Raw genomic sequence first — 25,163 nt, forward strand, 5'->3', positions numbered from 1 at the left:
ATCCTAAAGGAGATGCAGGAATTTGCTAAGACAAGGGAGAAAATTGGGGGAATAGTCTAGGAATAGGAATAGCAAGAGAGAAAGCAAGCAGGAAAAAGACACCCAAACATGGTGAGTGCAGAAGAAACCCAAGCATTTTAGTGTTGCCTGAGTGTGGTGAGAGGAAGGGTCCTTCAGGAAGGGCCTTAGACTCATGTTCTTGTCCAAGAAGCAAAGTGAAGTTCTGGAATCACTTGTAAGTAAAGGAGTGGCTTGTTCAGATTTGCTCCTTGGCTATCTCATTCTGGAAATGGTGGGAAAGACAATTCTGAGGGGAATAAGACAAGAGGCAGGATGTAGGGAATTTCCCAAAGCTCTCTCTGTAATTACCTTAGAGGAAGATAATAGGATATCAAAACATTTCTCTTTAAGTAGGTAATTTCCCAAAGATCAGGGAAAATGAAGTTACACATACTATGTTTTGGTTGAGTACATTCATCCCTTGATATCCATGTGCAATTAGTTCCAGTACCCACTGTGAATGCTCAGATTCCATCATCTTCCTTCCATATCCACATGTTCGACATCCAAGGATATGGAGAGCTGACTCAAAAAACTTACACTTAAAAACTCAGTAAATCAGTGACTTCGCTGGTGGTCCAGTGGTTAAGACTTCACCTTCCAATACTGGGTGTACAGGTTTGATACCTGGCCAGGGACCTAAGATCCCACATACCTCCTGGACAAAAAACCCCAAAACATAAAACAGAAATGGTATTAAATGGCTTACATCAAAACAACAACAACAACAAACCCAAACTCAGTAAATCTAACTAAAACAATGCCATGATTCCCAAAGTATCACTAAACTTGTTTTTGGTAAAAGATAAAGCAGTTAAGTCCATGGTATTTAGACTCAGAATCCTCAATCTTGGTTTTCAGGGGAAATAAACCAGTGAAAGATAAATCTACTTTTTAAGAGAAAGGGAGCAGTAAGTTCTTGCTCTGATAGGAAGCTCTCACATCAACGAGGTCTGTCAATAGAGTGCACCTGAGCTTGGCATTCTCCCCACCCTTTTCAGGTGATGTGCATTCCTCTCGCACTCGCCTAACAGGAGTCAACCAGGGCGGAAGCCGAGCTGCTCCACAGTGAACAGGCCTTCAGTCTCCACCCAGCACTTCCTGTCCATGCGGAGGCTGTGAAATATCCTGCTCTGAGCCTCAGGTAAGAGAATGTAGTACAAGGAGGTTGGTGCCACTTCCTACTTTGCTCTCAAAAGGCTTTTTGGTATTTTAAAGAACAGAAAAAGAGTGCTCATTGTGGGCCTTCCTGTGGATAGACTTGGAGGATCTGGACAAATCTGTTCAAAGCTGACTGTAACAGGCAGGGAGTTGTGTTGATGTTTGTTGTAGGAATTTGAGCAAGAGATAAGGGAACAAATCACAAACTGGGGAAACTTGGTAGTAGGGAAGAGGGCAAGGGAATTGATTGGTTCATGGTTTCGGAGGTAAAATCAAGAGGTCTTAATAAATCATTTGCTGTGGAAGCTGGTGGAAAGGGAAGATTCCAGCAAGGGGCCTGGCTTTTGAGTTTGAGTGGATGGTAGAGGCACAGACCGAAGTGAGGAACCAGGAGGCAGATCAACTTTGGAGATACTAAGGGTTTAGTTTTGGCCGTGCTAGCTTGCATTGCCCATGGAGTAGTGAGGTGGTTATTTCCAGGAGGTGGAGAGACAACCCATATGGGTGCAGTCAAAATGCCAGGCTAGTCTCGGGGTAAAGTGATCGGGATATAGACGCTCAGGGATAGTTCCTTTTGTAAATTTTTAAAAAGAGAAAAATATTCTTGGTTAAAAGGGGAGAGACCTCATGTGGGAGGCCTCCTAAGTGCGGTGTGGAGACTTCTGGGGATGGCTGGGTGTTTTCTTTCAGGGCCTGTTGCTGTTCCTGCAAGCATTGCCTGCGGCACTGACACCAAAGGAGCGTGTGCTTGATCTCTTCTGTGCAAGTCCTAAGTCTAGTGGCTGGGGGCCGGTTGAGCTTCTGAAATACACATCCAGTGTAGGGAAGTTACCCAGCTTCTTCATTTTTACTCCGACTATAATTAGAGGAAATCATTTGGATGAACTGAGATATTCAAAGCAACGAAAAGAAAAAGATAGATATTAATATCTGTCACACAAGATGAACTGTAGAATTTGGAGAAATTGGCATTCTTACAAATTCTGCCATACCAAGCTTCTAGAAGCAGGTAGAGGTGAAATAGGGCCTCTTGGTAGTGCCAGGGCTGAGCTCCTGATGAGAAAACTGTGTTCTCTCTTTCTCTACCCCACTTCCCCCTCTTTCCTGCCCCTGCTGCAAGTTATTTTCTCCTTGATCAAACTCAAGAATTTCTTTCAGATTCAGCCAAGTGTTCCCCAGAACCTTAGGTGGTTTCCTGGGGAATGCCTTTTTTTTTTTTTTTTCCTGATTTTCAGTTGCCATGATTAATTCACTAGCATGTGTCCCCTATTTTGCAAAAGTAAGCTGAAAGTGCTTTCAGTTCAGTTAAGTCCCTCAGTCGTGTCTGACTCTTTGCAACCCCGTGAATCGCAGCACACCAGGCCTCCCTGTCCATCAACAACTCACAGAGTTCACCCAAACTCATGTGCATCAAGTCGATGATGCCATCCAGCCATCTCATCTTCTGTCGTCCCCTTCTCCTCCTGCCCCTAATCCCTCCCAGCATCAGAGTCTTTTCCAATGAGTCAACTCTTCACATGAGGTGGCCAAAGTATTGGACTTTCGGCCTCAGCATCAGTCCTTCCAATGAACACCCAGGACTGATCTCCTTTAGGATGGCTTTAGCTCCCTTCATTCCTGAGGAGGTGTTCTTCAGTCATTTTTTCCAAAGTAAAGAGAAACCAAGAGCCCTCATTCTTATTACAGCTTTTGAAAGTTAGAGCTAGGTAGGACCTCAGGAAACAGGTACTGAGTTTCAAACCCAGACCTTCTGAATCAGGTTACCACATCATGCTTTTGACTAAACCTGTGTAATCTACAGTCATAGTACAGTGTTTGTACTTCATGGGTTTTTGGTAGGAAAGTTTGTTTTACACAAGGCTATGCTGAATGAAGCATACTATATTTGAGGCATTCCAGGTCGTTGTGAAAGATTTGGTTCTTTGACAAAATTTGCATTGAAACATAAAATGCTAAACAAGCTAAAACAATTTTTCTCCAAATGTGCGATTGCAAATCCAAAAAACTTTTCTAATTAAAATATTGACTTGACTTTTAAATAAGTCTTATTCATTTACAGGAGAGAAAAATAAATCCAAATTTGCAATTAAATATTTGACTACTTGAAAGAGTAGTTGCTACTTTAATTCTTTGACTAGCATGATGATGTATTTAGTTGGACACTTGACACAGCCAGAAATATATAATCCTCTCAACTTAATTGTTGAATCAGTCAGTAATGTCTGCGTAGTGTTCATTGGGCATAGAATGTTTTACTACGTACTGTTTCAAGAAAAAAATTTTAGCACAGTCTCTATCTTCTAAAACCTTGCATGTATAGTGGGTTGAATTCTCACAGAAAAGACATAATTCACTTCTCTGTAGCCTGTTGGGTGACTGGCAATGTCAGAAGAGTGGTGGAAAGAATTACAGGAATCTAAGGCTGATTGGTGAAGGGAATCCAGTTCTATGAGGGAGTCAGAAACAAGAAGATGAATAAAATAGATATCCATGAAGGAGGTGAATATGGCAAGCTAGTTTATGAGGTCTCAGTCAGCTAATTGTTACAGAGGAATAGAAAAACTTTTTGATACAGAGAGGAGTGAGAAATAAAGAAAATGCTGATGGGAAGAATTTTGTAGGTTGGAGTTAAGGTCATGGGGGAAAGAGTATTCCTGGGGAAGCTATATCTATCCATCTATAGCCATTTTCTGGAGAAGGCAATGGCAGCCCACTCCAGTACTCTTGCCTGGAAAATCTCATGGATGGAGGAGCCTGATAGGCTGCAGTCCATAAGAGTTGGACACGACTGAAGCGACTTAGCAGCAGCAGCAGCATAGACATTTTCTTCTTCTAAGTAAAAATCATTTGATGTTAATCTTGGTAATAACTAAAGCACGTTCTTTTCTGGACAAGTGCATATAAAAGCTGACTATTGAGATAAATATATAAAAGTCTTCATAAGGAATCAGCATTTAGAATATTATTAATGTTTTGAGGCCATTCTGACCTGTTCTCAGTTCCCAGTAGGAGATGGTCAACTTTTCTAGATTACTGGCCTTTGGATATGTGGTTCCTCCAACTGGGAGAATTCTGCCCCTCTCTTCGTGGGGCCTGTTCCAGCTCATCAGATGTGAGCTTAAAATGCACCTTCTCAGAATGGCCTTCCAAGACACATTATAGAAAGTTGGAAGATTCCTTCCTTCCATTTTTTTTTTTCTCTAACACAGTGCTTTAGTCACTGCCCTACTTAACACATCATGTGTTTAAGTGATATATTTGTATGTTTATTTACTTTCTTATTAAGTGGGTGTCTTGCTATACTCTATGCTCTGTGAGGGCAGAGGCCACATCTGTTTTACTCACCACCATGAGCTACGTGTTTACCTAACTCATTGCCTGGTATGTGGTTGAAATGAAAAGAAAAATTGCATAATAAATTCATAACTTTCATTCATGATTTAAGTAGATAAAATTGTAGATTATTTTTTAAACAAGAAGTTGGATGTTTATTTAACATTCTTATAGCTATTTCTTTAATCCTCTGATTTAACAGCCAAGAACTCAATTTGATACTGCTTCATGGCTTTGTTGATTAGAAATGAAAAATACATAAAAACTATCAGTTTCCTGATCTCTCCTTGCTGCTGCTGCTGCTAAGTCGCTTCAGTCGTGTCCGACTCTGTGCGACCCCATAGACGGCAGCCTACCAGGCTCCCCCGTCCCTGGGATTCTCCAGGCAAGAACACTGGAGTGGGTTGCCATTTCCTTCTCTAATGCAGGAAAGTGAAAAGTGAAAGTGAAGTCACTCAGTCGTGTCTGACTCTTCGCGACCCCATGGACTGCAGTCCGCCAGGCTCCTCTGTCCATGGGATTTTCCAGGCAAGAGTGATGGAGTGGGGTGCCATTGCCTTCTCCAGATCTCTCCTTAGGACCAGCATTTTCTGTAATATGAAAAACTGCTCGTAGGCAGGTTTCCCTGCGAAGATTGAAGAAGGTTTTTCTGTTTGGCCATGGCGAGCTCAGAAGTAAGAAGCGATTTCACAAAGTTTCATAATAAGCACTAAAAATATAAAATTGTGACATACACAACATTTTAAAAAATAAAATTTATAAGAAACTCTAGGCATAAAGTGGAGTTCATTTAAAAAGCTGGTCTGAGAGAAAGAAATGTTTATTCCTTTTTAGATTCATTTCTTCTGATGTAATTATATTTGTATATAACTTTAGATATCCTTGTGTAACAAGTTTTCTCAAAATTTGAGGTAAGGGTCATAAACATTAATATACTTTACGTATTTTTCTGGTTAAAAATGGTTTTGGGGATCAGTTTTCCTTCATTAGGTGTTTGGGTTGTAACTGTAGACGTTGCTAATGGATGAGGGAAGTCGCTGAATGATTCTTAGGTACAGAGAGTGTGTGTGTGTGTATTGCTTGTATATGTATATATTTTCTAATAAATTGTAACTATAAGTGCTTTGAGAATTGCCATTGCTGAACAGCTGATGATGAAGGTACTTCACAAAGGAATTTAATATGCCTTTTTAGATATTTCTGCTGTTTTTTGTTATGCTTTGTGTTTCAAACCTAGATTAAGTGTAGATCAATAACTGGCAAAGGAAAGAAATTTTACCCCTTGGGTTCAAGCCACTTTTCATTGGGAAATACTCATCATGTAAAAGTAAATACTCTTAAGTACCTAGACTTTTTGCAATCTTCCAAGGCAGGAATGTACAAGCTGTATTGTAACCTTATATTGAAACCGCCAATTTCTGTTGTACCCACATTACTTACTTTTCTTACAAAGTATTTCACATGTTTCATGTAGACGTCTTAATGCTTTACCCTTAAAGAATAAAAGTTTTATAATAAATAGAACTACCCTCTTAAAAAATCACCACAAAACATTTTATAAAATCTTTAAATTTTATTAAGAATTTTAAGTATATTGTATATATAGATACAGGGCTTCCCCAGTGCCTCAGAGGTAAAGAATCCACCTGCAATACAGGAGATGTGAGTTCAATCCCTGGGTCAAGAAGATCCCCTGGAGAAGGAAATGGCAACCCATTCTTGCCTGGAGACATGGACAGAGAAGCCTGGTGGGCCATGGGGTCACAAAGAGTTGGACACGACTTAGCAACTAGACAGCAAAAATGTAAATAGATATAGCAAGCTATGCCAGTACAGATGTATACAATTAAAAACATTATTTTGTTAAATGGAGTCATTACTAAGCAAATCAGGACATAGGGACTGCTTTATTGAAATTACTATTAGGATATATATGTAATATATATATTACACTGTGATTGTAGCTGAACTTGTATGTTTAATAGTATTATCAGTTCAGTCGCTCAGTTGTCCGACCCTTTGTAACCCCATGGACTGCAGCACGCCAGGCCTCCCTGTTTATCACCAACTCCCATAGTTTACTCAAACTCATGTCCATTGAGTCAGTGATGCCAGCCAACCAACTCATCCTCTGTCATCCCCTTCTCCTCCTGCCTTCAATCTTTCCCAGCATCAGGGTCTTTTCCAAGGAGTCAGTTCTTCCCATCAGGTCACCAAAGTACTGGAGCTTCAGTATCAGTCCTTCCAATGAATATTAAGGACTGATTTCCTATAGGATGGACTGGTTTGATCTCCTTGCAGTCCAAGGGACTCTCAAGAGTCTTCTACAACACCACAATTCAAAAGTATCAATTCTTTGGCACTCAGCTTTCTTTATAGTCCAACTCTCACATCCACACGTGACTACTGGAAAAACCATAACTTTGACTAGATGGACCTTTGTTGGCAAAGTAATGTCTCTGCTTTTTAAAATGCTGTCTAGGTTGGTCATAACTTTCCTTCCAATGAATAAGCGTCTTTTAATTTCATGGCTGTAGTCACCATCTGCAGTGATTTTGGAGCCTCCCAAAATAAAATCTGTCACTGTTTCCATTGTTTCCCCATCTATTTGCTATGAAGTGATGGGACCAGATGCCATGATCTGAGTTTTCTGAATGTTGAGTTTTAAGCCAACTTTTTCACTCTCCTCTTTCACTTTCATCAAAAAGCTCTTTAGTTCTTCTTCACTTTCTGCCATAAGGGTGGTGTCATCTGCATATCTGAGGTTATTGATATTTCTCCCGGCAATCCTGATTCCAGCTTGTGCTTCATCCAGCCCAGCATTTCTCATGATGTACTCTGCATATAGGTTAAATAAGTAGGGTGACAATATACAGCCTTTACATACTCCTTTCCCAATTTGGAAATAGTATTATAAAAAGACATATTTTCCTGAAATATTCATGTATGCTGACAAATCTCTTATACTATGCTTTTCAGTTTCATCTAGTTATAAAATGATTCTTAATCACTTAAAATGTGCTCCTCCCTTGTATCCTCCCTTTCACTATTTCTTTCCTAATCAAGTAACTTATATTATGCAATGAGCTGTTTTCAAAACCTAATTCAACTTATCTTGTAACAAGTGCTTTTTAAAAATATTTATATTTGAATCCAAAAAGAATGGTTACAGTGTGCTAAAGGCTATCCATAAAATTAATATTAGTGTAGGAAATGCCTGTGTCATATCTTTATATCTAAATCTACTGGGTAAAATTCTTTTAAAAAGTCTTTATTCCAACATAAAAACCCAAGTTATATATATATATATATATATGTATATGTACTTGATATATATTATATATGTACTGATATGTATGTTATATATTACATATATACAATCTTAAAATATATAATTTTGGCTTTAGAACATGTAAGTTAAAAATTTTAATATTGCTGACCTAAGAACCCAGATAATTCCCAGGTGTTCATAAGACACTGAATGTTTATTTCATGAAGACTATATATCTTCATATATATATATCTGTCTTCAATCTTGTGCTTCTGCTTGTATTTATGAAACAGATCCATGGTCACAGCAGAGAAAGTGTAAAAAGGGAAGGTCCAGGTCACCATCACACAACACAGACCTTCTGTCACCTAGAACCTCAAAATGTCAGGACAGTTTGAATGCTGAAATGTAAAATGACAGTTTTTAGTGATTTGTTTCCATACCTTCCAAACAAAAACATTTCATGCAATTGTCCTTCCTGCCTGATTTAGGAAACTTCAGGTCAATTCTGCTACTGGAAATCCTTCCGGCCCTGAGGTCTCCACCATTCATTTTCTTTCTGTGGGTCTCTGATATGAGTATCTGAGCTGATTCTTCAAGCATCAGTACAATTGCAAAAGCTGACAAGAGGAAAGGGATTTCATAAGGGAAAATCTGAAGGAAAAGGATGAATAAGGCTATGAAGATGTGAACAGGAAGGGTTATCCAGTGAGCTTATAATTCTGGTTGTCTAGGAGAAAGTAGGTGAGTGCTGCTGCTGCTGCTAAGTCTCTTCAATCGTGTCCAACTCTGTGCGACCCCATAGACGGCAGCCCACCAGGCTCCCCCATCCCCGGGATTCTCCAGGCAAGAACACTGGAGTGGGTTGCCATTTCCTTCTCCAATGCATGAAAGGGAAAAGTGAAAGTGAAGTCGCTCAGTCATGTCTGCCTCTTCGCGACTCCATGGACTGCAGCCTACCAGGCTCCTCCGTCCATGGGATTTTCCAGGCAAGAGTACTGGAGTGGGGTGCCATTGCCTTCTTGCAGGTGAGTGCTACTCCCTGGCTTTATCCCCAGAGCCTAGCACAGATGCTATGATAGGGTGGATGCTAAATTCTTAGCTGTAAAATGACTCGATATATTAACAAATAAAAGTAGGTTGTCTAATAGTAAAGGCTTTCAAAACCATGATAAGGCATTGATATTTGGGGGCAACTTGAGTTTTAGCAGTTTAGTGAAGTTCTGGGCAATATGGTAAAATATAGTAGGCAGGAGACCTATTATCACATGACTGTGTTAACATGGTCAGTGAGAGATAACTGAATTTAACTAAGGTAATAACTGTGCAAAATGAGAGCAAGCATGCCCCTGTTCACTGCAGCACTGTTTACAATAGCCAAGATGTGGAAACAACCTGTGTCCATGAATGGATGAATGAATGAAGTGTGTGTGTGTGTGTGTATAATGGAATATTTAGTCATAAAAGAATGAAATTTTGCCATTTACAACAAAACAGATGGCCTCAAGGGCATTATGCTAAGTGAAATGAGTCAGTCCAAGACAAATGCTATATGATCTCACTTGTATGTGGAATGTGGAATCTAAAATAACAACAACAACTTCATAGATACAGAGAACAGATTAGTGGTTGCCATAAGCAGGATTATGGGGTGGTAGAAATAGGTGAAGGGAATCAAAAGTTAAAAAAACAAGTAAGCGAACAAAACCTAATCTTCAAGGATCAGAAGAATACACACTTTTAAAAGCACTTTAAAAACTATAAAGTAAGGAAATTTTGTGGCAATACTTGAAGAAGTGAGGGGGTTTGTGATGAAATAAAAATACCTAAGATGAAATCAATCTAGTATTAAAAAAATCAGAGGTTTTAAAAATTGGTTTTATAGGACAATGACACAATAAGTCTATGAAGAAGACTTATTCTTTTTGTAAGTCTATATCAATCTTGCTACATAAAATAATATAAAATATAAAGGAAACATACATTTATAAATATTAAATTTAAAAAGTAGCCTATGGGGAGAAGACAAAATAACCATAAAAAAGCAAGTACCTTTGTCCTGAGTTAAGCAGTTCAAATCTTTCATTGATTTTTCTAAAAGGTAAATCATGTGTTATCAATTGGTCCAGGTCAAATTTCTTTTCCAGGAAATCAGTCACTAGGTTTGGAACATAATTTCTGCTTTTCCAACCTGTAAATAAGCTCACGTGTTCTCTTTAGACTTTACTAAATGATTTTTATATTTTTTTATCTTCTATTTGTTCCTTCTCTCTCTTGCCCTGTTACCTTTACCATGGATGATGCTATTCTCAGCAGCACACAGTGGAACTGCATTTCTCCCTTCATAAGAAACAAAGGCGGAAACCCCATGAAAAACATTTCTTGCCCCCACATCTTCTAGCAACCCCATATCTCTTCTCCTTTTACAGAAAAACCACTTTACAGGAAGAATTGTCTCCAGTTCAATGTTCTCGGTTCCACTTCCTTTTCTCTTATTTTCTCTTGAGCCCACTCAGTACCTGGCTGCTATAGCTCTTGTCAAGGTCGCCAGAGACACAGACTATGGTCAGTGTAAGCCCAAGCCTTTTCTCTTTCCACAGTACCTGGGACACAAAAAATGAGAGGCTGGTTGGTACAGATGAGATTCTTCAGAGAGGGCTCCTTAGAGAAAATAAGACTACTTGAGAAATAAACAATAAGAGATATAAGTTGAGCTTCCTCACTTTGACTGTTTGTGTGACGTGGGGATATTATGGATTATTGATGAGTTAGAAGTAGAATTCACATATTAACTGAATGTCTTTTGAGTATATGCTAAGTACCAGGTGGCTTCCCTGATGGCTCAGATGGTAAAGAATCCACCTGCAATGTAGGAGACGTGGGTTCAATCCCTTGGTTGGGAAGATAACCTGGAGAAGAAAATGGCAACCCACTCCAGTATTCTTCCCTGGAGAATCCCATGGACAGAGAAGCCTGGTGGGCTACAGTCCATGGGGTTGCAAAGAGTTGGACATGACTGAGTGACCAACACTTTCACTTTAAGTACCAGGTACCATTTCAGAGATGGGAAAATGATGGGGGCCAAAAATGCCCTGTCCCTGATCTCAGGAAGAACAGGAAGCCCAAGAATCCTCTCCCTTTAGTTCAGGGAGACTGACAGTAAACAAATATTGCAGAGCACATCATCAATGACAAGACCGAAGGAGAAAAACATAGTAGGAGCAGTAGGTTGTGCAGAGGCCGAGGCTAGGCAGGTGGGGAGGGAATGTGATTTTTTAAAGCTTAGGGAAGGCCAGTCTGATAGGGTGACATCTGAACAAAAACATAAAGGACAGGAACTATCCAGAAATCTTGGGGTAAAGTAGTTCAGGGAGAAGGCAGAGTCATTATAAAGGTGTTGAGGTGAAGTGTTGGCCAATGAGAACAGTGAGGAGGCCAGTGTGTCAAGAATAGAGCAAGAGCAGTAGTAGCAGCTGGGGTCAGAGGGCCGGATCATAGGGGGCCTTTCGGCCATTGCATGTTTGAGAGTTTATTCTGAGTGAGAAAGGAAGACATTAGAGGTGTTTGGGAGAAGGGTGACCTGATCGGATTTCCCTTTTAATAGTCTCACTCTCTGGATGCTCTGTAGGGAATACTCTAGGAGACAAAGGGCAAAATCAGGGAGACCATTTAAGTCATTGATGTCATGCAGGAAGAGGTGATGGTGACTTGGACGAGTGATGGTGCTGGTGAGAAATGATCAAATCCTGGGTATACTTTGAAGGCAGAGACAACAGGCTTTGCTGAAATAGTCATGGTATGAGAGAAAGAGCATAACCCAGGGTTTGAGGCCTGATTAACAGGAATGATGGAGTCATCATTTATTGAGATGGGAAGGCTGGGAGGCAGGAGTGGTTTGGGGCAGGTAAAGTTCACATGTCTATCAACTATCCAAGTGGACATGCCAGGTAGGCAACCTTTATATCTTCAGGTCTAGGCTGAAGACATAAACTTAAGTGTTATGGGTAGAGTGTATTTAAAGTCTTGAGACCACAGAAGATCACCTTGGAAGGAAGTGTAAATAAAGAGAAGAGGACTGAGCACTGAACCTTAGGACACACCAAAGTTAGAATCTTAGGGATGTACGGGAACCCAGTAAAGATTCCTGGAAGGAGTGACCAATGAGGAAGGAAGAGGAGGAGGAAAAAAGGAGAAAGAAGAGGAGGAGGAAGGGAGGAGGAAGGGAGGAGGAAGAACAATAGCAGCAACAATAAAGTAATATCTAGAAGTGAGGTGAACAGAGTGTTTGAGAAAAAGGGAGCCACCAGCTATATCAAATCCTACTGATAGTTCATTTAAGACCAGGACTGGTCTTAATGGTCAACATTGTCTGTGTCAGTCTTTCTGGTGTTAATTTCAATCGTCCCCATAAAATGGGACAATCCCTTTTATTTTGGCTTTAGATCCAGAACTTTCTGTTGATGCTATTTAGTGAAACAAATAAATCCTATTTTTCATACACATTCTCATGTATGTTGAAAATAATAGATTAAATCAGAAATTTCTGTTCCATAAAATCATCCCAATAGGGAGTGCTGGAGCCTCTCATTCAGGCCTTTGGAGAACTTGAGTTGCGGATGCTAATACTAAAAATATGCCCACCAATACTAGCACTAAATCAAGGTAGGGGGATTATCTTTTGTATCATATGGCCACAGTCTCGTTTTAGATCACTTCATATCCATTCATGGAAGAAAGACTTTTCAGGGAAGATATGATGAGAAAACAGACTTCTCATTGTCAACAGAGTTAAAGCCACACTCTCAGGCCAGAGGCTCTGTCATTCTTACCTTCAAAAATGCATCCCTTCCACATGTGTCCAGTGAAGAGCAGCACTGGGTGTAAGTGAGCATCTTGGCTGATGGAGGACCCCTGCCACCATGCTGACCACTTAGTTCATGTTGCAGATGCAAAGGCATCAGTCCAAGTTTAGAATGAAGGAGAATGTGTCTCATCTCATGTTATAGACTCAGAAATACCCTATGTACATTCTGGTTCTAATAGTTGATTTATTTTCCAAGTCATGAAGTAAAATTAGGCCCACATGCCTTTTGCTTTATGCTTACTTTAAAAAATTCTCAACACACTTTTAGTCACAACTTGTTCGTACATTTGACTTTTAAGGCAGAAAGTAGAATTTGGTCAGTGTTTATGGCATTTTCAGTTTACCATGGACCAAAATGCAGGGGGAAATTTCCTATATTTTCAGAACAATATCACCACTTGAGAAGGTTTAGAAAGCCATTTGAACTAAACTAAATCAAATTACCTATACTGAATCAATTGACCCAGTTTTCTTTTATTAAACTTTAATATGAAAATTAAATCAAATGTTAAAATGTAGGACAAAGAAATTCCTTTCTTGGTTGCATCTCTGAGACTAATCCCACATTTGCTGGTCATCCGCCCATTAACTATTTGTTAATAGTTTTTCTGAATACTTGATAGGTTGTAGCAATAGATATTATTTATTAGAGACCCATGTTCATTAAAGTATCATCTGGAAATCAACAGACCCTAACAATATCCAATATTGCATATTGACTGTATAAACATGGTATTTGTTGCTATGTAATAATTCTAAGTGACACCAGGGAAGGGGAATAACAACAGTGGTAAAGACTACTTATTCCTAAGGTACCAAAAGTATTAGGGCAATTTTAGTCTACTGCTCAATTGGGAGCAGAATTGACTGTGTCCCATATTGTCCCATATTGCAGTTCTCCCTTCCTACTGTGAAAGGGATGCATTTTTGAAGGTAAGAACGACAGAGCCTCTGGCCTGAGAGTGTGGCTTTAACTGTTGACAAGAGAAGTCTGTTTTCTTATCATATCTTCCCTGAAAAATTTTTCTTCCAAGAATGGGTATGAAGTGATCTAAAATGAGACTGTGGCCATAATGATACAAAAGATAATCCTCCTACCCTGATTTAGTGCTAGTATAGGTAGGCATATTTTTATGCCCACCAATCTTCTTAGATCTGCTTAGATCTTCTGACTTCAGATCTAAGCATAAGTCTGGTGCTACTGACTGCCACAAGGGAGGCATATTTTAGAGAATTGAAGGCTTCTATTTTGAGAGAATTCAGATAAGAGACGGAGCAGGCAATAGCAACCCACTCCAGTACTCTTGCCTGGATAATCCCATGGATGGAGGAGCCTGGTGGGCTGCAGTCCATGGGGTCACGAAGAGTCGGACAAAACTGAACAACTTCACTTTCACTTTCCACTTTCATGCATTGGAGAAGGAAATGGCAACCCACTCCAGTGTTCTTGCCTGGAGAATCCCAGGGACAGGGGAGCCTGGTAGGCTGCCATCTATGGGGTCGCACACGACTGAAGCGACTTAGCAACAGCAGCAGCAGATAAGAGAAAGCAAAGGTCAGGTATAGAGTGAGAAATTGGCTACACCATGGTTTTGAGGGAAGAAGGCCAAATTTGGAATAGCCCCTCCACCCATGGCCTTTGCTCCTGCTCTTTCCCCAGAGAGTCACTTTAGGCTATTTGGCTTACAAAAGTTCAAGAGATGTAATCATTGTTCAAAAAAAAAAAAAAAAATGCCATATATACAAAGCAGAGTAATACTTGAACAATTTTCCCTGACGGTTGACTCCCTCACAGTGTGGTCACAGGTGAGTGGTATGAAGTGATACTTAACTTTACAGGCAGACCTGCACTTAGGCTTTTGTGTGCCTTCAGGCACAACTGCTTCACAATTACCAGGTATTTTGCCTAATAGGTAGTTACTATTAGTAAAGCTATGGAAAATGAGTTTACCTTTGTGCAATCAAGGTAGCTTGTGTATTGTGTGGCTCCCGTTATCGTGGCTCTTACCATAGTTTCAAGATGCCCAATAACTTCAAAACTGCAGCCCTTAGTGTCACCTGTCATTTCTGACAGCACCTCACTGATGGGCTTGGTGAAGTCCTTGGGGCTGATGCACTCAGTGGCTCCTACAGCCATGGCCTTTTCAAACTTGTCTTTGTTGAGGTCAGCCCCAACAATCCTGGATGCACCAGCTGAATTACAGCCCATGATGACCGAAAGGCTAACTCCTCCCAGGCCAAAGACCACACACATTGAGCCAGGGGTGACCTGTGGGGAGACAAGTCGTGTAAATGCTAGACCTAGGGTAAAAAGGTGGAACCTGCAAAGTATCTCCAATCTTAGAACATGAAAGTCAGAAGATCACTTTGATGAGTTACTAGGACCAAATGACTCATTCTCATGACAGTGTCACAAAGAGAACCAGAAACAGCACAAACCCATGCCAAATTTGTTTTAGATTTGGTTTAACCAGCATGTTCTTAGTGATCATAACTGAGTCTTTTGTAAATAAATTATTTTTCATCAAAGTTGAACCTTCATGTTGCAATAGATTATCGATCCATGTATAGCTTCAGGAAGAAAATGTAGTTAAATCAGTTGGGGAATTTTTACCATGTACTCTGTGTTATTAGGGTTTCCCTGGTGGCTCATATGGTAAAGAATCTGCCCGTCATGCAGGAGATCCAGGTTCAATCCCTGGGTTGGGAAGATCCCTTGGAGAAGGGAATGGCTACTGATTCCAGTATTGTTGCCTGGAGAATTCCAGTGGACTATGCAACCAGCACATAGTCCCTGGGTTGCAAAGAGTCAGATGTGACTGAGCAACGAACACTTTTACTTCATGCTGTATTAAAGAAGATTCTAGCCAAAAGTCATCTTCCTGCTATGCTATGCTAAGTCACTTCAGTCGTGTCCAACTCTGTGTGACCCCATAGACAGTAGCCTACCAGGCTCCCCCATCCCTGGGATTCTCCAGGCAAGAACACTGGAGTGGGTTGCCATTTCCTTCTCCAATGCATGAAAGTGAAAAGTGAAAGAGAAGTCGCTCAGTCGTGTCCAACTCTGTGTGACCCCATAGACAGTAGCCTACCAGGCTCCTCCGTCCATGAGATTTTCCAAGCAAGAGTACTGGAGTGGGGTGCCATTGCCTTCTCCGCATCTTCCTGCTAGAACACTCTTAATCCTATTACACAGCAGGGAGCGAGGAAACCTGAAAACAGAAAGACCTATATCTATATATGCATGTGTTTTGAAATGTCTAAACTTATAAGCAGAGATTTATGTGGGTAAGGCGATGGCACCCCACTCCAGTATTCTTGCCTGGAAAATCCCATGGATGGAGGAGCCTGGTGGGCTGCAGTCCATGGGGTCAAGAAGAGTTGGACACGACTGAGCGACTTCACTTTCCCTTTTCCCTTTCATGCATTGGAGAAGGAAATGGAAACCCACTCCAGTGTTCTTGCCTGGAGAATCCCAGGGACGGGGGAGCCTGGTGGGCTGCCGTCTCTGTGGTCACACAGAGTCGGGCACGACTGAAGCGACTTAGCAGCAGCAGCATGTGGGTACAGAGGTGCCATACGCACTCTCCATGAGCTGTAATTTCATCTGTGGCCTCCCAAGCTCTCAGTTCAGTTCCTGAACTTGGAGCTTTGAAATCCGTGTGGCCATTCTCTCATATATCATTCATCATTCACTCATCCACACAACACATTTTATTGATGACTTCTTTGTGGTCAGAAACTAAACTGGGCATGTTCTGCCTTTTCTCGTAATTTCTCTGGTAGTTTTACTAGCACAGTAAAAAAGTAGAATACTAATTTAAACTATATCCAACATCCCTTCTCTCATCTCTTTCTTGGAATAAATCTGTTTCAACAGCCATATGTATATTTTCCAAACTCCTCACCTTTTTAGTTTTCCACATATTTGGACATCCCTTTCCTTTATTCATTCATACATCTCTCTTTTTTTCCCAATTATTATTTATTGAGTCATTACTATGTCCAGGCTCCTTGCTAAGCAGTGCAGTGAACAGAGACTTGGCCCACACCTTCCTGGAGCTTGTGGGCTAACGAAAAGAAGAGGTATGAGAATTTGAGATTTGGGACCATGCTATTAATGAAGCAGTCATGTTACCTTGAATAACAGAAAGAGATTCCTGTTTAGATGGAGTAGATAGAAAGAAATAAAGAACTTCTTTGAGCAAGCAGATGATTTTTTTTTTTGAGAAACCATTTATTTCTCCTTAATTTTTAGATTATATTTTACTAGGATGCAAATCTAAATTGGTAGTCTTTCTGTTTCTTCCCTGGTGGCTTCGTGATAAAGAATTTGCCTGCAATGCAGGAGACTTGGGTTCAATTTCTGGCTCAGGAAGAACCCCTGGAGACAGGAATGGCTACCCAGGAATGGCCATCCAGTATTCTTGCCAGGAGAATCCCATGGACAGAGGAGCCTGGCAGTCTACAGTCCATGGGGTCACAAAGAGTCAGGCACAACTGAGCAGCTAACACTTTCACTTTTCTGTTTCTTCCAGTATTGTATCTTTTCCCAGCAGGTGATCTTTAAACTGAGAATAATGTTAATGAAGCAGCCACATAAGGGCTCAGTAGATGAGCATTCCAGACAATCAGAATACTTCGTGTAAATATTTTCATGCAAGACAGGGACAGCTCAGCAGGCTTACAGATCTCATGAGAGGCAAGTGTGAGTGGATCATAGTGGGTTAGATGAGATTGTTCCAAGAATGGGAGCTATTGAAGGATTTTTAACAAAAATGTAATGCAGACCAATTTATGTTTTATAAAATAACTCTGATTTGTAAATGGAGAATTACTGGAGATGGTCAAGAGGAGTAATGAAAACAATAAAAGGAAGGTCATTGCATCCAGTGAAGATATGATGATGGTAGTGAGATGAAGAAAGTGGAAAGATTTAAAATATACCTTGTAGGTAAAGTTAGCAGGACTTGCCGCTGGATTGTATATAAGGTGATGGAGAGGGAAGATCGAGGATGAAGAAAATTAGAGTGGGCATAAATATGTCTGGGTGACAGGGAGGAAGAAAATTAAGAATTCCATTTGATACATACTCAGTTTGAGATACCTGTGAGATCCTCAAAGGGAGATGTCAGGTATGGCATTGGATGAAAGAATTTCGGGTTCAGAGAGAGTACTGGAGATAGAAATTTCAACTCAACTAATATATGGACCATTTTTTAGACTTCGGAGTTGGATGAGACCACCACATATGGGATTGTTTGTGGGAATGGTTTAGTGTTTATGAATTGTGTGTTATTTTACCCACTTCTTCTAGTTATTAAGGGTGACATAGAGAGTCAGTTTAGTTGCTCAGTTGTGTCTGACTCTTCGTGACCCCAGGCACTGCAGCATGCCGGGCTTCCCTGTCCATCACCAACTCCTGGAGCCTGCTCAAACTCCTGTCCATTGAGTTGGTCATGCCATCCAACCATCTCATTCTCTGTCATCTTCTTCTCCTCCTGTCTTCAACCTTTCCCAGCTTCAGGGTCTTTTCCAGTGAGTTAGTTCTTTGCATCAAGTGGCCAAAGTACTGGAGCTTCAGCTTCAGTGTCAGTCCTTCTAATGAATATTCAGGACTGATTTCCTTTAGAATTGACTGGTTTGATCTCCTTGCAGTCCAAGAGGCTCTCAAGAGTCTTCTCCAACACCACAGTTCAAAAGCATCAATTCTTCAGCACTCAGACTTCTTTATGGTCCACATCCATAGATGACTACTGGAAAAACTATAGCTTTGACTCTATAGATGGACCTTTGTAGGTAAAGTGATGTCTCTGCTTTTTAATATGCTGTCTAGGTTGGTCATAGCTTTTCTTCCAAGAAGCAAGTGTCTTTTAGTTTCATGGCTGTAGTCAGCAACTGCAGTGATTTTGGAGCCCAAGAAAATAAAAGTCTGTCACTGTTTCCATTGCTTCCCTATCTATTTGCCATGAAGTGATGGGCCCAGATGCCATGATCTTAGTTTTTTGAATGCTGAGTTTTAAGCCAGCTTTTTCACTCTCCTCTTTCACTTTCATCAAGAGACTCCTCAGTTTCTCTGACATAAGTTGAGTCCAAATAATCACTCTTAAGCGTTCACATTTTCATACTATATGCTAGCCATTAGAGGTTGCATTTTGTCCCCGCACCTAACTACTTATTCATATGCTGAAGTCTTAACTCCCAGTACCTCAGAATGTGATCTCATTTGGAGATAGGGTTTTTGCAGAAGTAATAAACTTTAAAATACAATAATTAGATGGGTTCTAATCCCGTATGATTGATTTCTTTATAAAAAGGGAAAATTTGGATAAAAAGACTGGCATAAAAGGAAGGTGATATGAAGAGACATTGGGAGAAGATGGCCAAGGAGCGAGACCTGGAACAAATATTTCATTCACAGCCCTGAGAAGAAACCAGTCCTTCCAATACTTTGATTTGGGGTTCCTGGTTTCCAGAATGTGAGACAAGAAGTTTCTATTGTTTAAGCCACCCAGTCTGTGCCAGTTTGCTACAACAGCCCTAGCAAATTAACACACCAGCATTAATAGTTATTTTGTGAAAAAAGATTAATTTTAGATGTGAATCTAAATTTTAGAAAAAAATCTGAAGGAAATACAGAGGAAACAAAATTAAATCTAGAGATTTTATTTTCTCTTATTCAGAAATAAAATTTTGAATCTGAATTTTTCATTTTCTTCCAGTTGATTTGGCATTGTGTTGAAACAGCCTGCATATGAGATGCTTTCAAAAGTTTTGTTTTTTTAAAAAATGTTCAGTTTTCCTAAATAAAAAAAATAATTTAAAAAATAAAATAGGAACTAGCCCACCCTGCTTCTTACCTTGCCAATCTTAATAGTGGCCCTGTGTCCAGTGGAAAATCCACATCCAGTTAAACAGACTTTCTCAGGAGGAGCTGCATCATCACTCTTAGCGATGGAAGTTTCATCCACTGCCGTGTACTCAGTGAATGTACTGGTGCTCAAGAAGTGATAGACTGGCTTGCCCTTGCATGTAAATCTGGGGCTGCCATCAGCCAGAACTCCATGACCAGTGATGCTGTTTGATATGTCAAATACTCACGTTAATTCAATTCAAAAATTAGCACAGGAACAATTAAATGGCATTAGAGAAAAGTGACTGAAACCTACTCTGTCCTTATACAAGGGTTGCCATCTGGGTTGCGAGAAGCATTGCATTCTCTACACTGAGGCAGAAAGTGGGGGATGACTTTGTCATCTAGAGAGAAAACATGATATAATGTGTTGGTCATTAATGTTAAAGGATAAAATAGACAAATGTGAATTGAGCTCATGCCACATACAAGAAGCTTAAGAGTAGAGGCATGCCTTGGAGATATCACAGGTTCAGTTCTAGACCATTGTTGTAAAGTGAGTCACACAAATTTTTTGGTTTCCCAGTGCATAAAAAAAAATCATGCTTATACTATCCTGTAGTCTATTAAGTATGCCATAGCATTGTGTAAAATAACAGTGTATATATCTTAATTTAAAATTTTGCTATTGGAAAAATGGCACTGATAGACTTGAGGCAGGGTTGCCTCAAACTTTCAATTTGTTAAAAAAAAATGCACTTTCTTAGAAGTATAATAAAGCAAAGTGCAATAAAACAAGGTATGCCTGTATTCTAAAGTTTATAAGCACATCAAATTTGTTTGCTAAAGGTTGAGACTTTGCCAAATTAAATTTTACTCTATACAACCCATTTTCCTTGTGTTCTTTTATCCTCCTCAATTCATTAAGGCTCCTCTAATAATTCCTAGTTGCACTATTTCCTTTGATAGGATAGACAACCCTACTTATCTGAGACTTGTGGCTCAACATTTGCACACCTGGTTTCACTGTAGTGACTCCTTCTCCAATGCTGTCTACAACCCCAGTGGCTTCATGTCCCACAATCACTGAAAACTTAGACACTATTGCTCCCTTTTATCCATGGTCATCTGTTTGACAGATTCCCATTGCCAACACCTGGGTTCAAAGATAAGAACATTCACCAACCAGCAAAGGGGTTGTTTTACAGTTGGGAAGACATTTATCTCTTTCTTGAAAAGACTATAATTGTTTATGCTGGTTGACTGCCCAATATAATAGTGTTGATTCTCAAATTCTGAGCTCAGGATCGACCATCAGACCAAAATCTCTCTCTTTAAGGAATTTATAGTACTGCTGCCTCTGGCTGTATTTTTGAATCTCAGTCTTTTTGAAGTAAACTGATGCTCCTGTGAGGGAACTAGAATGCAGTTTGTTACCAGGCACAAAAGTAGATCTGTAAAGTTAGTTCCTCCTCTTGATGAAAGATAGAGGGAATGGGAATGGTTTGCAGAAGAGAAGTGAGCAAAATTGTATGTTACCACAGTGCTCAGATAACAAGAGATGGTCAAAGAAAGATGGCAGCAATGACTATTCAATAACCTGGTGATCAATGGTTAGGCTCTGTCCAAAGGAGTGGCGGGAATGTTCCAGGAAGCTGTCATTTCTCCAGGCACAAATGAGTTCCTTATTCTTTGTGAAAAGCATTCTCAGTGTTATTTGATACCCAGAAGATTTTAAAAATAGTCATTAGTGATAATGATTAACCATTTTTATCAGTGTCAATAAAAATTCAACAAATAAAAGTTATATAGAGCAGATTAGTAGAATTGTTTTTAAAAATCAATAACTAAGTCATTAATTTTATACCCACTATGGCCTTATCAATTAAAAAAAAACCAGAATGAGAATTAATAACTGAAAATTGGGAAACATTTCCTTATTTAAGGATCACACCTCACAATAATGACATACTCAAAGTAGGGGTGATAAAATTTTAGGCTTATATGCACTCGCAGGTGATTACCTTAATACGGACTTCTTTTGCCTTTGGTGGAACAACTTGTATCTCAATGGAAAAGAGTTTCTTCTGTTCCCATAGCAGAGCCACTTTACATTTAATAACCTAAGAAATTGGTAAGAGTTATAAACAGGCTCCAACTTTGTCTTTACGGTTACAGACTCTCTGAATGATACGAATCTGAACAGATCACTTTGTAATCCTTAGAGATCATCTTATGTACACCTGTGATATACGAGGAGTGCAGCCCAGAGACACTAACAACTGGATTGTGGTCGCAGAGCACATGGTAAGCAGGGCTGGACCAGATTCTGAGGTACACCCTTTCCGGCCCTTAGCTTTTTCTCTGCCTGTGCTCACATAATCCTTTACTAAACTAGGTTCTTTTACTACCATTTCAAAGTAACAAAATGTCACCTGTGTATCACTCATTCACAAGGGCAGATTTATAAAAGAGAAAATGTTATTGATATATCTTCAAGAATCTAAGCCAGTATTTAATAGCTGTGTAATCATGTAGCAATGGTGAGGTTATTAGAAAATTAGCTTGTTTAGAGATGAAGGAAACCATGAACATCATGATGTGTATAGACTGTGAATTCCTGGATGACTGTGTCTTTGCATCTTCTAATCCCTTTTTGTACCCAGCCCAGTTCTTGCATCTCATGGGTCTAGATAGGTGAGGTAAAGCTTCTCATCTCTGCTGCTGCTGCTGCTAAGTTGCTTCAGTCGTGTCTGACTCTGTGTGACCCCATGGACATCAGCCCACCAGGCTTCTCCCCTCACAGAAGTGGAAATTAAAGGGTGGAGCGTCTCAGTGAAGAGCCTTCAGCTGTTCAACTGGTTTGGGTAATTATTTAATTAAAGAATTTTGCTGACATTACTGAAATCAGAGAAGGGGAGAGAGAGAGATTGTTTTCTTGACTTCCCATCCTCAAGTCTGTTTAGGAATCCTATAAAATATTTTAATTCATTTGTTCAGACACCAAATGAGTTATCAGTTATCTTTCATCTTACTTGTCAACTAATACACCATTTTTTTTTATTTTATTTTATTTTATTTTTATTTTTTTTTATATTTAATTGTGGTTTTAATGTGCATTTCTCTGATGATTAGTAATATTGAGCATCTTTTGGTGTGTCTGTTGGCTATCCGTATGTCATCTTTTATTTATTTATTTTTTTTAATTTTATTTTATTTTTAAATTTTACATAATTATATTAGTTTTGCCAAATATCAAAATGAATCCGCCACAGGTATACATGTGTTCCCCATAATACACCATTTCTAAGATCTGCTTTAGATGGAGAGTTACATGGCTCTTTTACAAGAGATTTTGAGAAATGATATGCTGGAAACAGTTGGGACGCTGAAAGCCATCAGTGATTTTAACATTCACCCTCTGCCTCTCTGAGGCAAATGTCATGGGTCACAGTGTTGCTGACTCTATTGTTTTATTCCTGTCCTCTTTGTTGTCGTTGTTCAGTCACTCAGTCATGTCTGACTCTTTGTGAGCCCATGGACTGCAGCACACCAGTCTTCCCTATCCTTCACCATCTCCTGGAGCTTGCTCAAACTCATGTCCACTGAGTCAGTGATGCCATCCAACCACCTCATCCTGTCATCCCCTTCTCCATCTGCCTTCTATCTTTTCTACCTCTGCCAGCAAGTAATGTCTCTGCTTTTTAATACACTGTCTAGGTTTGTTGTAGCTTTTCTTCTAAGGAGCAGGTGTCTTTTAATTTCATGGCTGCAGTCACCGTCTGCAGCGATGACCCTATGAACAGTATGAAAAGGGTCACGGGGCAATGTGGTCCAATCTTGATGCTAGAAATTTCACATCACAATCCCACACTAATTCCTGCTGGATTAATAGTTGAGATTTAAAGTCAAATTATAAATATAAAATACGTGGAGCATCGAGGAGTTTTTGTGCTTGAGAATGACAGAAAAAAGTCATACCGGAAACATCTACGAATGAACATTTTGTGTCTCAAGAAGTAGTAAATAGCAGTATGTGCCATTGAAAGTCAATTTATGGAAACATTTTGCTTACCAGAACAATTGCCCAGCTATCCTGAAATTCAGTTATTAATAATGTCAATAGAAGCCACATTTTTCCATTTTTCATATTGAAAAAGGTCCCATATGCTGTTTTATCCTGTTTCTACTGGCATTCTCTGAAATCCTAACCCTTTGCTCTCCCTCATCCCCCAGGGTATGCTTGCTCAACAGGCATTTAATTCCCCCAAGAAATATCCCCAAGTATTTAATTATGTTAAGATATTCAAGTTCTAACAACCAGACCCACATCATTAGATCATGAGGATACAGAAATGTTCTGCTTAATTTCCCAGCAGTGCCCATTTTGTCTTTCTTTTTGCGCTGTATTTCAGTAAACAGACTTTTTCTGCCTGTTGTTTAGCTCAGTCTGCTGTAAATAACAGCATCTTGTGCCCTCAGATAAATGGTCTGGCTCAAAAGTTCTGCCTTGAGTGATATGACTCATGTCTTCAAGACTTCCAATGAGCCATAAGCCTCACCCTTGGCAGTCAAGTTTTGAAAAGAAATATGGTAACCTGTAATGATCAAACCATGAGTAGAGCTCTAACAAAGACAAGATAGTCAATCCTATTGAAAATGACTGAAAGCTTTTTTATCCATCTTATTTCTGGGGATATAAAAATATATAAGGTTAGTTTAGCTCAACATAACTCAGTAAAAATGGATTGTGTGCTTCTTTAGCTGCTCTGCAAGGCACAGCTGATTTTAGGGATGTGTGTGTATGTATTTATTGATGTTCTATTAATACTTCACAACACAGAGACTTGATGTAGTTTGTGGAAAACATGTAATTAAACATAAATGAAAACAAGGCCAATAAAATGTAAAAGATTGGAATAGAAGGTCAAAATTAGAAAAGAGGAGTCAAGGATATATAGAACATGGGTATGGGTAACTATGGTTTCTAGATATTTGAGGGAATAAAAGATATGTAAAATTTGTTAGCTCTGCGTGTGGACAGATTATGGACTGAACCCAAATCACCATTACACACAGCTGTCTTGTACAGTTGTATAAGTTGTGTACAGCACAAAGGCATACAGTGCAGAGGAGAAAGGGAACTGAAGTCCAGCCTGTATCCAGCTCTCAAATGTTAAGGGTTTTCATTTACTTGGCAAGTGTTTCACTCTTCTGAAGTAGTTGTTTAACTACTTTAAGGGACTTTTTCTGAAAATAAGATACAATGGTGCTGGAATCTTTGGGATTTACTGACTATAGATAGGAGAATACCCAGGATGGATTTTATTTTTTACACTATTTGGGAGTGCACTGGCACATTCACCTCCAAGTAAATTTATTTTACACAAAGGAGATTCTACTCTTGTGGAATCAGTCAGTAGGGCAGGTTTTCTAAGTCTACAAAGCTGTTCAGATTATGAAATATACTTTTAGACAACAAATATGAGCAAAATTTTCTTTTAAAAACCTGACATAAGCTTTGCCCACAGATACCTCTCTCGGTGTAATATATTAAATGTTGTAGGTCCACCTTAAAATCTACATACCTAATTCAGGATTATGAACTAGAAGGACCTTGT

General features: G+C 39.6%; 2 protein-coding genes across 17 annotated transcripts in view; one reads left to right on the forward strand and one right to left on the reverse strand.

The window, feature by feature from the left end:
* Positions 1-1,036: 1,036 nt before the first annotated feature.
* The window catches only part of C7H4orf17 (chromosome 7 C4orf17 homolog), an 88,244-nt gene continuing 64,117 nt past the window's right edge, over positions 1,037-25,163 (forward strand). For 5 of the 16 annotated variants that reach the window (XM_055587770.1, XM_055587771.1, XM_055587772.1 and 2 more), the window contains exons 1-3: positions 1,054-1,204; positions 21,768-21,849; positions 22,209-22,409. The gene's annotated coding sequence lies outside the window, so the exon portion shown is untranslated. Of the gene's footprint in view, positions 1,228-21,720; positions 21,850-22,208; positions 22,410-25,163 lie in introns of all 16 variants that reach the window. The other 11 variants (XM_055587784.1, XM_055587783.1, XM_055587788.1 and 8 more) reach the window with 11 other exon arrangements.
* ADH7 (alcohol dehydrogenase 7 (class IV), mu or sigma polypeptide) lies at positions 8,202-23,958 on the reverse strand. The gene is given in 12 exon segments (XM_055587794.1): positions 8,202-8,226; positions 9,878-10,016; positions 12,655-12,705; positions 12,708-12,736; positions 13,549-13,590; positions 13,634-13,638; positions 14,692-14,958; positions 19,550-19,766; positions 19,859-19,946; positions 20,560-20,698; positions 21,567-21,667; positions 23,913-23,958. Coding segments are annotated over 12 exon segments (1,119 nt in total). The 5' UTR covers positions 23,929-23,958.

The sequence above is a fragment of the Bubalus kerabau genome, chromosome 7 (assembly GCF_029407905.1).
Source record: "Bubalus kerabau isolate K-KA32 ecotype Philippines breed swamp buffalo chromosome 7, PCC_UOA_SB_1v2, whole genome shotgun sequence".
Taxonomy (NCBI): Eukaryota; Metazoa; Chordata; class Mammalia; order Artiodactyla; family Bovidae; genus Bubalus; species Bubalus kerabau.